Source organism: Microcaecilia unicolor, chromosome 8 (genome assembly GCF_901765095.1).
Source record: "Microcaecilia unicolor chromosome 8, aMicUni1.1, whole genome shotgun sequence".
Taxonomy (NCBI): domain Eukaryota; kingdom Metazoa; phylum Chordata; class Amphibia; order Gymnophiona; family Siphonopidae; genus Microcaecilia; species Microcaecilia unicolor.
In genome coordinates, this window is record NC_044038.1 from 129300102 (window position 1) to 129318096 (window position 17995).

Sequence of the window (17995 nt, forward strand, 5' to 3'; positions counted from 1 at the left end):
CACTTTATTTCCTTGTCTTAAGTATACAGGTGTCTCGTTTTTTTTGCATAATCACTTTGACTAATCACTTTTGAGAGTCTATTTTAACAGATCTCGAAGCACTTTAGGTTTTTAACCAGTATTGTCAAACTCTGAATTATGAAATCTGTGGGTGGGCTCAAAGGTGGAGAGAGGGGAGGAATGCAAATATTGTGAATGTGAAGGGGAGTGGGATCTTTATGCTAGCGGGAGGAAACTGCTAGGCCAAAAACAAGTTGCAGTCACTTCTGTAAATATACTCAAGGCATGAGTAAAGGGGGGGAATTTTAAAAAATAAAATCCCACAAACTTAGGACCCTTCCTTAAGTAATAATTTTCTTCACGATTTTGGTAAGGGGTTTTTTTTTTTTTTTTTTAACAGAGTTCAGTAAAGACTAAATTACTGAAAAATGTTTTCCTATGTTAATGAGATCTTTCCTCCTTTGCTACTTTTCCAGGAGATATAATGAGGACTTCCTCAGGAGAGTTTGCTGATGACCCTTGCTCTTCTGTGAAACGAGGGACTATGGTGCGAGCAGCCCGTGCTTTATTATCGGCTGTTACACGTCTGCTTATTTTGGCTGATATGGCTGATGTCTATAAACTGCTTGTACAGTTAAAAGTTGTAAGTAGAATATTTCAGTTAAATAGACACAAGCTTCCTTCTTCTCTTTCCCAATTTGCTTATCCACGTTATTTTCAGCTTGTTCTCCTCCACCAGAGTTACCCAATTACATGAACCTGAAATGACCCTTCTAATGACCAACAGCTTTTTAATAGAACCAACCTCTTGGGCTGTCTTTTGAGTGTTCTCGCTCAGATTTTTACTTGTGGGCAAGAGAGACATGGCTTATAAGAGTCTTTTAAAGAGCGTATTTCCATATTTCCTTTTATTTTATGTTTATATATTTAAAAGGCAAGGTCATAATGAGTGGATTATTGCTGAAAAAATGGCAATTTGGGTAATGTTTTCATATATTCAAATTTTATTCTAGGTATCATTTCCTTTTCTATTTTTAGAAGGTATCTTTTATGAAATACTTGTTCTCAGTTTTATAGATTGTGACTATTATTTAAATAAATGCTCTGAAGATTTAAATGAAATTAGGATGAAATTTCCATAGGGGGAAAACCAGGTGACAGTCTGGAAGTAGTCTAGAAAGGACCAGAGGTTCCAGATCCCCCCCCCCCCCCCCCCCCCCCCCCCAAAAAAAAATATGCAGATATGTTTCTGTGGGCAAGGTCAGATTAATACTATATTGGGCCCTAGGCAAATATACATTTATGGGGTCTCTACCATGGACCCCCCCCCCCCTCCTTTAGAACAAAGGAGTTGCCCTATTGGGTTAGACCGAAGGTCCGTCTAAGCCAGTATCTTGTTTCAAGTAGTGGCCAGTCCAGGTTACAAGTATCTGGCAAAGTCCTAACAAGTGGGCAAGATCCCTTGCTATTTAATCCCAAAGATAAGCTGTGGCTTTCCCCAGGTCTACCTTAATAAGGTTTATGGATTTTTCTCCCAAGAATTTGTTCAAACCTTTTTTTTAAACCTAGCTACGTTTAACTGCTTTTACCACTTGCAGAAGAATTTACTATACAAGTGTATTCTACTATTTGTTTTAAATGTGCTGCTGTGCAACTTTCATGGCGTGTCCCCTAGTCTGTACTTTTTGAAATAGTAAAAATTTTTCATACTTACCTGTTCTACTCTAGTCATGATTTTATACATCTGTATCGTGTCTCCTTCAGCCGTCTCTTCTCCAAGCTTGAAGAGCCCTAACCTCTTTAGGCTTTCTTCTTCTGTCTTCTTAATCATTTTGGTTGCCCTTCTCTGTTCCTTTCCAAGGTTTTTTTTTTTTTTTTCTGAGATGGGGTGACCAGAATTGCACACACTTCTTAAGATGCAGCCTCACCATGGAACAATAGAGACATTATGGTGGTGTTTGTGATGATATTGTTATATTCTCTATTCCTTTCGTAATAATACCTAACATTGTGTTTTTGGCCACTGCTGCACACTGAGCAGAAGATTTAGCACATTACTTCTGATGTGTAAAGCTCTGTGAGCTGCTATATCACTATACTTTCTGATCTTATTCCATATATTCCCCTCTTGTGTTCTTACATCCATTGAATGACCACAAGGCTTGCTTCTTCATGTTATGAGTTGACATCATGCAATCTTCATCTATTCCGACCCTCCACTTATACCTCATACGATCACTATACAACTTTGTATTTGTTATCCACCAACTGGGCAAACGCCTTTGACGGTACTACTTAAGCCACATTGAGCCTGCAAATAGGTGGGAAAATGTGGGGTACAAATGCAGCAAATAAAATAAATATGTCAGTGCTGCTTTTTCTTCATTGGCCCAGCCCTGTGGAGAAATATTCTGCTCTCTTTGAGCAGAATTCTCATGGCCAAATTAAAAACCCATTTATTTAGTATAACATTTGGTGAGCTGGGGGGGGGGGGGGGTAGGGCATTGAGACGTGGTACCCTGAGCGAGTCATCAGTTTGTTGCATTGTGTAATTGTACTTTTTTTTTTTTGTTTTTTTTGTTACATTTGTACCCCGCGCTTTCCCACTCATGGCTGGCTCAATGCGGCTTACATGGGGCAATGGAGGGTTAAGTGACTTGCCCAGAATCACAAAGAGCTGCCTGTGCCTGAAGTGGGAATCAAACTCAGTTCCTCAGTTCCCCAGGACCAAAGTCCACCACCCTAACCACTAGGCCACTCCTCCACTCCTTGTCTTTCCTATGCAATATATGCATTCTTTTCTTTTGTATTTTATAACTTTTAGATGGTAAACCGCTTGGTCTGGTGCATCAGAAAAGGCAGTCTAGGAAATCTGAATAAATGATAAAATGATTATCCATGATGATCCTTAAATACTTTTCCTCGATGGTAACTCCTAATGTGGAACATTGCATCATTTAGCTGTAATTTGGATTTTTTCAATATGCATCGCTTTTCACTTGTCCGCATTACATTTAATTTGCCATTTGAATGCCTGCAGCTCCTTGTGACTCTGGGCAAGTCACTTAACCACTCCATTGCCCCAGGTACAAATAAGTACCTGTATATACTATGTAAACCACTTTGAATTCAGTTGCAAAAACCACAGAAAGGCGGTATATTAAGTCCCATTCCCTTCCCGTCTCTCCCTGTAACTTTACGCAGTCTACATGTGATTTTACAACTTTCAATAGTTTTGTGTCATCTGCAACTTGATCGCCTCAAGGAAAGTTTATTTTGTTATACAGCCTATTATAGTAACAGCTAAGCAATTAGCAATAAAAATAAGTTAAAAGTTGGAAAAAAAGTTACATGCTTCAAATAAGAACAAGAAAACAGAGTGAAGGGGGAGGTTGGTTATTCAAGAGAGACCCACGACAGCAAATAAGGAGCTACAGATATGTTCATAGCATATTTGGTGAAAAGATGGAGCATTTAAGATGCTGATTGCAAAGCACATGCTTTTACCAGGTACCTAAGGGGTCAGATATGATAGAAACAGTGGGAGGCCAGAGGAATGGATCTGGTGTATCAATGTGAGCATTTTATATTAGCCGGTGGTGTTCTTTAAGTAGCGGAGTTACATGATCCTGTCTCTTAGCGCCTCAAATAATTTTCACTGCTGTGTTTTGGATCAGTTGAAGATGTTTCAAATCCTGTATATATAGTCCTTGAAAGAGTTAGTTTAACCGACTTAATACCAGAGAGAGTGAGTATGCATAGTGGTTTGATAAGAAATGAGCGTATCAAGCAAATTAATTTCAGTTTAAAGTAACAACTTCTGATTAGGAATGTCAGTTGACGATCTAAGGTGATTACTAGAATTCTTCCTCAATGTTCCCCATGTTTTCTCCATTGAGAGAATTGGCTGATTAAACCTAATCTGTTTTCTCTTTTAATCTGTTCCTAATCCACAACAGAACATTTGTCTCCTACCCCATGTCTTTTTAATTTTCTCAGAACTTTCTCATGAGGGATTCTGTCAAAAGCTTCTGAAAATCTAGGTATACTGGCTCCCCTTTATCCAGTTGTTTGTTCACACCTTCAAAAAATGTAGGAAATTGACAGTACTTCCCATGACTGAATCCATGTTATCTCATAAGTGTTGCCATACTGGGACAAACCGAAGGTCCATCAAGCACAGTGTCCTGTTTCCAACAGTGGCCAATCCAGGTCACAAGTACTTGGCAAGATCTCAAAACAGTACAGTATATTTTATGCTGCTTATCCCAGAAATAAGCAGTGGATTTTCCCAAGTCCATTTTAATAATTTCTTATGGACTTTTCTTTTAGGAAGCTATCCAAATCTTTTTTTTAAACCCCACTAAGCTAACTGCTTTTACCACATTCTCTGGCAATGAATTCTAGATTGAGTGAAGAAATATTTTCTTAGATTCATTTTACATTTATTTATTTATTTATGGTTCATTTATATCCCACATTTTCCCACTCATGCAGGCACAATGTGGCTTACAAAAAATCAGGAGGAAGTACAAATTATGAAGATACAGATAAAGCGAAACAAAGGTTAAACAAGGGGAGCATTGACTAACAGTGGAAAACTAAGCAGGGTGGGGAAGGTCAAGGGGAATATTAATTAGCAGGGGAACAAGGGGAGTAGGTAGCAACAAAGAAATAAGTCTTCAGTAATTTCTTGAAGAGGGTGTGGTCCATTTGCATTTTGAGGTGCCTCGGCAGAGCATTCCACATTTTTGGGCAGCAATAGCGGAAAGACGAGGTAAAAATCTTCTTGTATTTGACGCCCTTGCAGTTTGGAAAGTGGAGTTAAAGATATGACCGGGCAGCAGGCACAGAATTCCTGAGTGGAGGGTCAATCAAGTTAAGCATGTAATCCGGGGCAAGCCCATAGATAGTAACATAGTAGATGACGGCAGAAAAAGACCATCCAGTCTGCCCAACAAGATAAACTCACATACTTTTTGTGTATACCTTACCTTGATTTGTACCTGTCCTTTTCAGGGCACAGATGGGCTTTTATGGGTTAAAGCACAGACTTTAAAGATGATACGTTCCTGTACAGGTAGCCAGTGAAGGTTGTAGCGCAGAGGCTGCGCATGTGCGAATCGATTCTCACCCAAAATCAGTCTCGCGGTTGTGTTCTGGACTGTCTGGAACTTTTTTAGGAGAGAGAGTTTGCAGCCCGCATAAATCCCACTGCAGTAATCAAGGTGGGACAGTACTAGCCAATGCACAAGGGTGTGAAACAGCTCTCTTGGAAGGAAATATCTAATGCGCTGGAGCCTCCACATAGCATTAAACATTCGTTTGCAGAACAGTTGCACGTGATTGTCTAGCTGTAGGTGCATATCCAGATTCACGCCTAAGAGACGCAAACTGTTGGAAATTGGTAGGGCATAGCCTTGAACTGGAAGAGTGTGCCCCCAGTCCTAGTATTTTTGGAAAGAGTAAACAAGCTATTCACATCTACACGTTCCACTCCACTAAGTATTTTATATACCTCTATCATATCTCCTCTCAGCCGTATTTTTTTCAAGCTGAAGAGCCCAAGCCATATTAGCTTTTCCTCATAGGGAAGTCGTCCCATCCCCTTTATCATTTTCGTTGCCCTTCTCTGCACTTTTTCTAATTCCACTATATCTTTTTTGATATGCGGTGACCAGAATTGTACATGGTATTCAAGGTGGGGTCGCACCGTGGAGCGATACAAAGACATAACATCCTCATTTTTATTTTCCATTTCTTTCCTAATACCTAACATTCTATTTTCTTTCTTTGCTGCTGCAGCACACTGAGCAGAGGGCTTCAAAGTATCGTCAACGATGACTCCTAGATCCTTTTCCTTGGCGGTGACTCCTAATGCGGAACCTTGTATCACGTAGCTATAGTTCGGGTTCCTCTTTCCCATATACATCACTTTGCACATGCTCATATTAAACTCATCTGTCATTTGGATGCCCAGTCTCGCAAGGTCGTCTTGCAATTTTTCACAATCCTCTTAACAACTTTGTGTCGTCAAATTCAATTACCTCACTAGTTATTCCCATATCTAGATCATCTATATATATATAAAAGGCAACCCCAACGTTCTGAAGCCTCCACGGAAGTTGAGGCGCCCGAGATATCCGGTGTGCCCTGGAGTGTCTGCACCGCCCTCGCGTCAAAACGTCATGACGTCGAGGGTGGAGCTATAACACTCGAGGCCTGAAACCGAAACGCCATGGCCACGGAGGCGCAGCAAACAAAAAAAAAAACAAAACCCTACCCACACACAGCGATGCCAACACCGAACAAGGCAAGTAGCTCGGAGGGAGGGGGCCCCTTGCTAGCGCCCGTTTCATTGCCCTCAGAAACGGGCATTTATTCCTAGTTTATAAATATGTTTTAAAAAGTAGCGGTCCCAACACAGACCCCATGCAGAACCCCACTATCTACCCTTCTCCATTTAGTGAAAAAAACTTTTCTCAGATTCGTTTTAGATTTACTAAATTATAGCGTCATCGCATGCCCCCTAGTCCTAGTATTTTTGGAAAGCGTGAACAGACGCTTCACATCTACCCGTTCAACTCCACTCATTATTTTATAGACCTCTATCATATCTCCCCTCAGCCGCCTTTTCTCCAAGCTGAAGAGCCCTAGCCGCTTTAGCCTTTCCTCATAGGGAAGCCATCCCATCCCCTTTATCATTTTTGTTACCCTTCTCTGCACCTTTTCTAATTTCACTGTATCTTTTTTGAGATACGGCGACCAGAATTGAACACAATATTCGAGGTGCAGTCGCACCATGGAGCGATACAAAGGCATTACAACATCCTCATTTTTGTTTTCTATTCCTTTCCTAATAATACCTAACATTCTATTTGCTTTCTTAGCTGCAGCAGCACACTGAGCAGAAGGTTTCAACGTATCATCAACGACGACACCTAGATCCCTTTCTTGGTCCGTGAGTCCTAACGTGGAACCTTGCATGACGTAGCTATAATTCGGGTTCCTACATAAGTACATAAGTAATGCCATACTGGGAAAAGACCAAGGGTCCATCGAGCCCAGCATCTTGTCCACGACAGCGGCCAATCCAGGCCAAGGGCACCTGGCAAGCTTCCCAAACGTACAAACATTCTATACATGTTATTCCTGGGATTTTGGATTTTTCCAAGTCCGTTTAGTAGCGGTTTATGGACTTGTCCTTTAGGAAACCGTCCAACCCCTTTTTAAACTCTGCTAAGCTAACCGCCTTCACCACTTTCTCCGGCAATGAATTCGAGTTTAATTACACGTTGGGTGAAGAAAAAGTTTCTCCGATTTGTTTTAAATTTACTACACTGTAGTTTAATCGCATGCCCCCTAGTCCTAGTATTTTTGGAAAGCGTGAACAGACGCTTCACATCCACCTGTTCCACTCCACTCATTATTTTATATACCTCTATCATGTCTCCCCTCAGCCGTCTCTTCTCCAAGCTGAATAGCCCTAGCCTCCTTAGTCTTTCTTCATAGGGAAGTCGTCCCATCCCCGCTATCATTTTAGTCGTCCTTCGCTGCACCTTTTCCAATTCTACTATATCTTTCTTGAGATGCGGCGACCAGAATTGAACACAATACTCAAGGTCCGGGCGCACCATGGAGCGATACAACGGCATTATAACATCCTCACACCTGTTTTCCATACCTTTCCTAATAATACCCAACATTCTATTCGCTTTCCTAGCCGCAGCAGCACACTGAGCAGAAGGTTTCAGTGTGTTATCGACGACGACACCCAGATCCCTTTCTTGGTCCGTAACTCCTAACGTGGAACCTTGCATGACGTAGCTATAATTCGGGTTCTTTTTCCCCACATGCATCATTTTGCACTTGCTCACATTAAATGTCATCTGCCATTTAGACTCCCAGTCTCGTAAGGTCCTCTTGTAATTTTTCACAATCCTCCCGCGATTCAACGACTTTGAATAACTTTGTGTCATCAGCAAATTTAATTACCTCACTAGTTACTCCCATCTCTAGGTAATTTATAAATATTAAAAAGCAGCGGTCCCAGCACAGACCCCTGGGGAACCCCACTAACTACCCTTCCATTGAGAATAATGACCATTTAACCCTACTTTCTGTTTTCTATCTTTTAACCCGTTTTTAATCCACAATAGAACACTACCTCCTGTCCCATGACTCTCCAATTTCCTCTGGAGTCTTTCATGAGGTACTTTGTCAAACACCTGAAAATCCAGATACACAATATCAACTGGCTCCCCTTTATCCACATGTTTGTTCACCCCTTGAAAGTATTGTAGTACTACTACTACTACTATTTAGCATTTCTATAGCGCTACAAAGCATACGCAGCGCTGCACAAACATAGAAGAAAGACAGTCCCTGCTCAAAGAGCTTACAATCTAATAGACAAAAAATAAATAAAGTAAGCAAATGAAATCAATTAATGTGAACGGGAAGGAAGAGAGGAGGGTAGGTGGAAGCGAGTGGTTACAAGTGGTTATGAGTCAAAAGCAATGTTAAAGAGGTGGGCTTTCAGTCTAGATTTAAAGGTGGCCAAGGATGGGGCAAGACATAGGGGCTCAGGAAGTTTATTCCAGGCGTAGGGTGCAGCGAGACAAAAGACGCGAAGTCTGGAGTTGGCAGTAGTGGAGAAGGGAACAGATGATAAGGATTTATCCATGGAGCGGAGTGCACGGGAAGGGGTGTAGGGATGGACGAGTGTGGAGAGATACTGGGGAGCAGCAGAGTGAGTACATTTATAGGTTAGTAGAAGAAGTTTGAACAGGTTGCGAAAACGGATAGGGAGCCAGTGAAGGGTCTTGAGGAGAGGGGTAGTATGAGTAAAGCGACCCTGGCGGAAGATGAGACGGGCAGCAGAGTTTTGAACCGACTGGAGAGGGGAGAGGTGACTAAGTGGGAGGCCAGCAAGAAGCAGATTGCAGTAGTCTAAACGAGAGGTGACAAGGGTGTGGATGAGGGTTTTGGTAGAGTGCTCGGAAAGAAAGTGGCGGATTTTACGGATGTTGTAAAGAAAGAAACGACAGGTCTTGGCAATCTGCTGGATATGAGCAGAGAAGGAGAGAGAAGAGTCAAAGATGATGACCCCAAGGTTTCGAGCTGAGGAGACGGGGAGAATGAGAGAGCCATCAACAGAAATAGAAAACAGGGGGAGCGGGGAGGTGGGTTTGGGGGGGAAAATGAGAAGCTCGGTTTTGGTCATATTTAATTTCAGGTGGCGTTGAGACATCTAGACAGCAATGTCAGACAAGCACGCTGAAACTTTGGTTTGGATGCAAGGTGAGATATCAGGGGTAGAAAGGTAGATTTGGGAGTCATCAGCATAGAGATGGTAGGAAAAGCCATGGGATGAGATTAATGAACCAAGGGAAGAAGTGTAGATAGAAAAGAGGAGGGGACCAAGAACAGAACCCTGAGGTACGCCGACAGGCAGAGGGATAGAAGTAGAAGAGGATCCACCAGAGTGAACACTAAAGGTGCGGAGGGAGAGGTAGGAAGAGAACCAGGAAAGGACAGAGCCCTGGAATCCAAGTGAGGACAGGGTATCGAGAAGTATGCTGTGATCAACAGTGTCAAAAGCAGCGGAAAGATCAAGAAGAATGAGGACGGAATATTGACCTCTGGATTTAGCCAGTAATAGGTCATTGGAGACTTTAGTAAGCGCAGTTTCGGTTGAGTGGAGAGTGCGAAAACCAGATTGTAGTGGGTCAAGAATAGCATGTGAGGAAAGAAAATCAAGGCAGCGGCGGTGAACAGCACGCTCAAGTAATTTGGAGAGAAAAGGAAGGAGGGAGATGGGTCGGTAATTAGAGGGACAAGTAGGGTCGAGTGAAGGCTTCTTAAGGAGAGGTGTGACCACAGCATGTTTAAAGGCAGCAGGGACAGTCGCAGTGGAAAGTGAGAGGTTGAGAATGTGACAGATAAAAGGAATAAGAGCAGGAGAGATGGCATTAAGAAGGTGGGTGGGAATGGGATCAGAGTAACAGGTGGTACATTTTGAGGAAGAAAGGAGAAGTGTAGTTTCCTCAATAGTAACTTCAGGAAAGGAGGAAAGGGAATGAGGGGAAGGAGAGAGAGGGGAACGGACTGGTGGAGGGAGAGGTGGTGAGGTAGAGAAAGCAAGGTTTATCTTTTGAACCTTGTTGTGAAAGAATTCAGCAAGGGTCTGAGGAGATAATGAAGGGGGAGTTGGGGGAGGGGCACCTTGAGGAGAGAGTTCAATGTGGTGAAGAGAAGTCGAGGATTAGAGCCAAGAGAGTTGGTCAGTTGGATATAATAATCCTGTTTGGCACGTAAAAGAGCAGATTGGAAGGAGGTCAGCATGAACTTAAAGTGTAAGAAATCAGCAAGGGCCCGAGATTTCCGCCAGAGGTGTTCGGCGGAGCGGGTACAGGAACGTAGGTAGCGGATATTAGAAGTCAGCCAAGGTTGGGGTTTTGTACGCCTTACAGGGCGGGTCATCAAAGGTGCAAGAGTGTCTAAGGCAGAGGATAGAGTATTGTTGTAAGAAGAAACAGCCTCATTCAGACGTGGATGGTGCCACAGTAGAGAGGAGGTTTGAAACATGGGAGGATAGAGATGAAGGGTCAATATCGTGAAGATTCCTAGATAAATTAGATAAGAGAGGACGGGACTGGGAGGGAGGAGATTTAAGTGTGAAAGTTATAAGATGGTGATCAGAGGAGGGAAGATCAGAGGCAAGGAAACTAGAAGGTGAACAGTAGTAGATTGGTGAGGCAAGATTTCCCTTCACTAAATCCATGTTGACTTTGTCTCATTAATCCATGCTTTTGAATGTGCTCTGTAATTTTGTTCTTAATACTCTCTACATTTTGCCCGTGGGCACCGATGTCAGACTCATCGGTCTTTAATTTCCCGGATCTCCTCTGGAACCTTTTTTTAAAAATCAGCGTTACATTGGCCACCCTCCAGTCTTCCGGTACTAAACTCGATTTTAAAGATAAATTACATATTTCTAACAATAGCTCTGCAAGCTCATTTTTCAGTTCTATCAGTACTCTGGGATGAATGAATACCATCCGGTCCAGGAGATTTGCTACTCTTCAGTTTGTTAGAACGGTCCATTTTATCCTCCAGGTTTACAGAGAATTCATTAAGTTTCTCCGACTCGTCAGCTTCTAATACCATTTCCGGCACCGGTATCACTCCCAAATCTTCCTCGGTGAAGACCGAAGCAAAGAATTCATTTTATCTCTCCGCTACGGCTTTGTCTTCCCTGATTGCCCCTTTTATTCGGTCATCTAGCGGTCCAACCGATTCTTTTGCCAGCTTCCTGCTTTTAATATACCTAAAAAATTTTTTTTTACTATGTGTTTTTGCCTGCAACACAATCTTTTTTTCGAAGTCCCTCTTAGCCTTCCTTATCAGCGCTTTGCATTTGACTTGACATTCCTTATGCCGTTTCTTATTATTTTCAGTCGGTTCCTTCTTCCATTTTCTGAAGGATTTTCTTTTAGCGCTAATAGCTTCCTTCACCTCACTTTTTAACCACACCGGCTGTCGTTTGGTCTTCTGTCCTCCGTTTTTTAATAAGCGGAATATATTTTGCCTGGGCTTCCAGGATGGTGTTTTTGAACAGCATCCATGCCTGATGTAAATTTTTGACCCTTGCAGTTGTTCCTCTAAGTTTTCTTTTCACTGTTCTTCTCATTTATCATATTCTCCTTTTTAAAGTTAAACGCTAACGTATTTGATTTCCTATGTATAGTTACTTCAAAGCTAATATCAAATCCGATCATATTATGATCACTGTTATCAAGCGGCCTCAGCACCAATTATCTCCCGCACCAGATCATGTGCTCCACTAAGGACTAGGTCTAGAATTTTTCCTTTTTTCGTCGGTTCCTGTACCAGCTGCTCCATAAAGCTGTCCTTGATTTCATCAAGGAATTTTACCTCCCTAGCGTGTCCCGATGTTACATTTACCCAGTCAATATCGGGTAATTGAAATCACCCATTATTATTGTGTTGCCCAGTTTGTTTGTGTCCCTAATTTCCTTTAACATTTCTGCATCCGTCTGTTCATCCTGTCCAGGCGGACGGTAGTGCACTCCTATCACTATCCTTTTTCCCTTTACACACGGAATTTCAATCCACAGTGATTCCAATATGTGTTTTGTTTCCTGCAGAATTTTCAATCTATTTGATTCAAGGCTCTCGTTAATATACAATGCTACCCCTCCACCAATTCGATCCAGCCTATCACTACGATATAATTTGTACCCTGGTATGACAGTGTCCCACTGGTTAGCCTCCTTCCACCAGGTCTCAGAGATGCCTATTATATCTAACTAGTAAAAAAGCCCCGTTTCTGATGCAAATGAAACGGGGGCTAGCAATGTTTTCTTCTGTGTGCATGTGGGAGTGTGTGTGTCCCTGCCCTCTGCCCTCTCTCCCCTCCCCCCTCTGAGTCCTTCAGTAAAAAAGCCCTGTTTCTGATGCAAATGACGGGGGCTAGCAATGTTTTCTTCTGTGTGCATGTGGGAGTGTGTGTGTCCCTGCCCTCTCTCCCCTCCCCCCTCTGAGTCCTTCAGTAAAAAAGCCCTGTTTGTGATGCAAATGAAACGGGGGCTAGCAATGTTTTCTTCTGTGTGCATGTGGGAGTGTGTGTGTCCCTGCCCTCTGCCCTCTCTCCCCTCCCCCCTCTGAGTCCTTCAGTAAAAAGCCCTGTTTCTGATGCAAATGAAACGGGGGCTAGCAATGTTTTCTTCTGTGTGCATGTGGGAGTGTGTGTGTCCCTGCCCTCTGCCCTCTCTCCCCTCCCCCCTCTGAGTCCTTCAGTAAAAAAGCCCTGTTTCTGATGCAAATGAAACGGGGGCTAGCAATGTTTTCTTCTGTGCGCATGTGGGAGTGTGTGTGTCCCTGCCCTCTGGGCCTCTCTCCCCTCCCCCCTCTGAGTCCTTCAGTAAAAAAGCCCTGTTTCTGATGCAAATGAAACGGGGGCTAGCAATGTTTTCTTGTGTGCATGTGGGAGTGTGTGTGTCCCTGCCCTCTGCCCTCTCTCCCCTCCCCCCTCTGAGTCCTTCAGTAAAAAAGCCCTGTTTCTGATGCAAATGAAACGGGGGCTAGCAATGTTTTCTTCTGTGCGCATGTGGGAGTGTGTGTGTCCCTGCCCTCTCTCCCCTCCCCCCTCTGAGTCCTTCAGTAAAAAAGCCCTGTTTGTGATGCAAATGAAACGGGGGCTAGCAATGTTTTCTTCTGTGTGCATGTGGGAGTGTGTGTGTCCCTGCCCTCTGCCCTCTCTCCCCTCCCCCCTCTGAGTCCTTCAGTAAAAAAGCCCTGTTTCTGATGCAAATGAAACGGGGGCTAGCAATGTTTTCTTCTGTGCGCATGTGGGAGTGTGTGTGTCCCTGCCCTCTGGGCCTCTCTCCCCTCCCCCCTCTGAGTCCTTCAGTAAAAAAGCCCTGTTTCTGATGCAAATGAAACGGGGGCTAGCAATGTTTTCTTCTGTGTGCATGTGGGAGTGTGTGTGTCCCTGCCCTCTGCCCTCTCTCCCCTCCCCCCTCTGAGTCCTTCAGTAAAAAAGCCCTGTTTCTGATGCAAATGAAACGGGGGCTAGCAATGTTTTCTTCTGTGTGCATGTGGGAGTGTGTGTGTCCCTGCCCTCTGGCCTCTCTCCCCTCCCCCCTCTGAGTCCTTCACTGTTACAGAGCCAGCGATTTGATTTCGTGCTCTAAAAAGCCCCGTTTCTGATGCAAATGAAACGGGGGCTAGCAATGTTTTCTTCTGTGTGCATGTGGGAGTGTGTGTGTCCCTGCCCTCTGGCCTCTCTCCCCTCCCCCCTCTGAGTCCTTCACTGTTACAGAGCCAGCGATTTGATTTCGTGCTCTGCTGTTTTCCTTCACTGACTGTGTTACAGAGAGGGCGGGGCAGACACTCATAGGGAAACCGGATATCTCGCCCCCTTCACACTTCCGGCTGGAGGCTTCATAGAACGTTGGTGTTGCCTTTTATATAGAGAGATGTTTTCATTTAGTGCAATATATTCTCTCCCATCTTATTTCTTAGGCTCCTGGCATTCGCATATAGACATTTCAAACTGTTTGTTCCTATTTACATCATGCTCAGTACTTGGCAGTATTAATTTGCAATCTTTTTTCTCTGATTTTTATTTTTATTTAAGGGCACCTGATCTACTACGGTCTATTTTGCAACCTCTCTATCGGGATACCCTATCTTCCCTGTTTTGGTGATATCTTTGAAAGATACCTTATCCCGAACCATGCGCTTTTGAGCGACTGTCGGCCTTCCCCCCCCCCCCCCCCCCCCCCCCATTTAGTTTTACTAAAAGCAAAGTAGATTTGAATCGTAGAGCAATAAAAGTGTTGGGATAATGTTAACAATAGTTGCATTCACTGTAGTTATGGTACGTTTACTTTTTACTCAAAGTATTATATTAGGCAGTAACTTGTTTACTTTCACTTATGTAAATTTTTTAATATGTCATTAATTGTACTTTTACTTAAATATTAAAATATACGTTTATTTTAGCTTAAGTGCCTCAACCAACACTAAGCATGACCACCTCAACTGTTTATGGGCCTGTAGCAGAGAGAGATCTACCACCACTGCTACGTATTTCTGTAGTACTACTACTGTCAGGCTGCAGGGTTTCTTGGAAAACATTGCTGCAGAATTTTTAGTAGCTACAAACTCAGGCCCAGGTGGCAGTCATGGAATGACAGCGTAAAGCAGCAGAAATCATATTAACTTCTGCTCCTGTTAGATGATCTGGGGGGTGGGGAGTGGCTTAAGTGGGTCTCAGGAGGTCAGCTTCAGCTCTGGAGCTTCTCCTATAACACAAAATCCAGGAATTTGAGTGAAACGGTTTAAAATGATGTTCTGTTTTGTGTTAAGAGCATTGCCTGAAATCTTTACATTATTTTTACCTTTATAGGTGGAAGAAGGCATTGTGAAACTTAGAAATGCTGGCACTGAGCAGGATTTAGGAATACAGTATAAAGCCCTAAAAGCTGAAGTGGATAAGCTGAACATAATGACGGCCAAAAGACAACAGGTACAGTTAAGACTTGAGCATGTTCATTTAGGAGTAAATATTTGACTGGCAGTGGCAAGCATTTTTTCTTTTATATTATTTACTTTTTTTAGCCAGTGATGGCTTTATGCTGGATATTCAGTGCCAGGCAGTGGCGTAGCCACAGGTGGGCCTGGGTGGGCCAGGGCCCACCCACTTAAGGCTCAGGCCCACCCAACAGTAGCATACGTTTAACAGTAGCTGGTGGGGATCCTAAATTCGGTCAGCTGAAGACTTCCCCCTGATGTTAACGAAAACATTACTCTCCACGATACCGACACCTGCACATGCTCAGTTTTCAGCACATGCCTGCTGCAGACTGCCAGGGTGAAAAGAAGCATTTTCCTGCCAGCTGAGATATTTTTTGGGTGGGGGGGGGGGGAAGAACACTTGGTGCCCACCCACTTCTTGCCTAGGCCCACCCAAAATCTGTTGTCTGGCTACGCCCCTGGTGCCAGGGTGGCAATTATTGGTTTAAAGGCCAATATTCAGCACTTAAACAGATAAGTGAAAGCAGATAAAACGACTGTTTTATGCAGTCTGAATTTTCTCATGTTACCATATCCGGTTGAGTGTTGAATATCAGCACACAACATGGGTGGTTAGTGCTGCTGACTATCTCTTCTATCTGGTTAAATGCTGCTGACTGTCCCTCGATAACCCTGTTCAGGCAATTTAACCAGACAGGAGCTTCTCCTGCCAAGTTAAATAGCCTAAAAATTGACTCCTTATTTTATGAAATATTGCTTATTTACGTGCTTTAAGTACAACAGGCATGACAAATGTTGCAACATTCATACTTCAGGTTGTCTAAATCAAATACAGGTAGCTGATATTAGAAAAAGGTCAGATGAAAAAATCTGACATAAGGTCCACATGCCACACCTTGGTTTGAAGAAAAGAGGCCTGCTTAATAAAGTTCAATAAGGTTTTGCACTTACCATGCATTTAAATGCAGGAATTTAACATGCAGAGCCTGTACACGAACTGCTGGAGACCTACCCAGCATGTCTCTATACAGTTAACTGCACAGAAAAGCACTTTACCTTGTGTTGAGAGCATGGATACGTTTACAGGATGTGGTAAGTGAATCCATTCTAACTGCACAACCGAGAGCACATGCATTTCCTATCCCATAACATGGTATCAATTAGTGCATGAATTTGTGTGCTGTCATGCCAGCACAATAAGTTATTGTGTTAACATCATATGCTGATTTAGTGCATTTTAGTAAATCAGGCTCCTAAGTTCCCAAGAGTACAATGATGGGGGTTTGTTTTGCAGTTGCTGCAGTTGTCTTTCCCACAGAAGCTTTGAAACTTAAAAATAATACCGGCCAATATTCAAAAGCACTTAACTGGTTAAAATGCCCTCAAGTCAGCTATCTGCCGATTATTCAGCAGGGGATAATCAACAGTCTTCTGCTGGATATTGTTGGTTAGAGGCTAGCCGGTTATATGGCATTTTAGGCCACGTGTATACGTAGTGGTATATCTTTGGCCAGTTTTGAAGTTAAGCGGCCAGCACTGAATATTGACTTGGCCAGTTAAGTTCAAACTAGCCAAAAATAAACTAGATATTCAATGCTGGTCACTGGAAATGACCTGGCATTGAATATCCAGCTTTAGTGCTGACTGGGAATTAGCCGGGTTAACTCCTGCGTTCTGAATATCGGCTCCATAGTGGTCTGCAAGTTCATTCAAATTACCCCTCCCTTCTTCCCTCCTAGTCTCACTCACACACATGTATACGCATGCATAGAAGGGAGTTTGAAGGCACCGGGGCCAAGATGTAAAAGGCCGAATGATGAGTTACTTCATGATGGACTGTAGATGATAGAAGTAGAAACAAAATACTATCATTCTGAGAATGAAGCGAGTGAGCAGGGCTATGAAGAATAAGAACATTAAAGAGTGCCAAAGGATAGCCAGAAGCAACACTTCAAACTTGCTTCTGTAGGCTACCAGTAACTACTGAACTACTTCTTTTTCATCTCTGTTTTATCAGATTGTTATACCTATTTCTCAAAGAGGGCAAACAGCTGTGTTTTGCTCAAACTGCAGTCACTTAAGCAAGGGCTGTTGAATGTCATTGTAAAGAATGTTACAGTAATCCAAGTGACGAGTACCATGGCATAAAGTAGAACAAGTAGAGCTTCCTAGTCAGGGAAAAGATCGTAGAAATCTGATTTGTTGTAAAGCATAGAAGGTAGCTTTAACAACAGCAACCACTTGCAGATCAAAAGCTTGCACAGAATCAAAAATAACTCCCAGAATTTTCAGTGAGGAACTAAGCTGAATAACTTGGCCATCAGTGATAGAGGAGCATATGAGTGTTCAGTAATCTACAGAGCTTCATGCTTGTTGTGGTTGACTTTGATAATGGCTATAGAGCCAGCTGGAGATCTCTATCAGAGAGATTAGTAGTGTGACAAACTAAGTTAAATGTAATCGGCAAAAGAATGAGTTCACATCCAGAGACTGAAAGGGTGCATAATGGACTTAGAAACAAAATTGAATAGAACTGGTATGAGGACAGAATCCTGTGAAACCCAAGTTTAGTTCCTAGTGAATGGAGAATAGAGAAGACATAGACTGTGGGGGTGGGGGGAGGATCACACAGAAAAGAGGTGGTCTATTTTAAGGACAGTGCCACCTACTCCAATTCCAATAAATACTGAAGTAGCAAAGTATGGGCCACTAAAAACTAAAGGCTGCAGAGAGGTCAAACAAAATGACATCATCAAATTTCCCAGACTCAAGAAGCTGCCAAATGTCACTATGCAAAGTAACTAAGCATGTCTCAGTGCTGTGATGTAGACAAAAGCCAAACTGTTGGGGGTGGAGGGCATCAGCGTTAGTCTTAGGCAAAAAAAAAAAAAAAAAATGTAGCTGACGCAAAATAACCTTTTCCAGA

At 42.9% G+C, this 17995-nt stretch overlaps 1 protein-coding gene across 1 annotated transcript in view; it reads left to right on the forward strand.

The window, feature by feature from the left end:
* Positions 1-17995, forward strand: part of CTNNA1 (catenin alpha 1) — a 449363-nt gene that overhangs the window by 88714 nt on the left and 342654 nt on the right. The window contains exons 4-5 of the mRNA XM_030212635.1: positions 477-643; positions 14942-15061. Coding sequence (XP_030068495.1) covers positions 477-643; positions 14942-15061 — 287 coding nt within the window. The remainder of the gene's footprint in view (positions 1-476; positions 644-14941; positions 15062-17995) is intronic.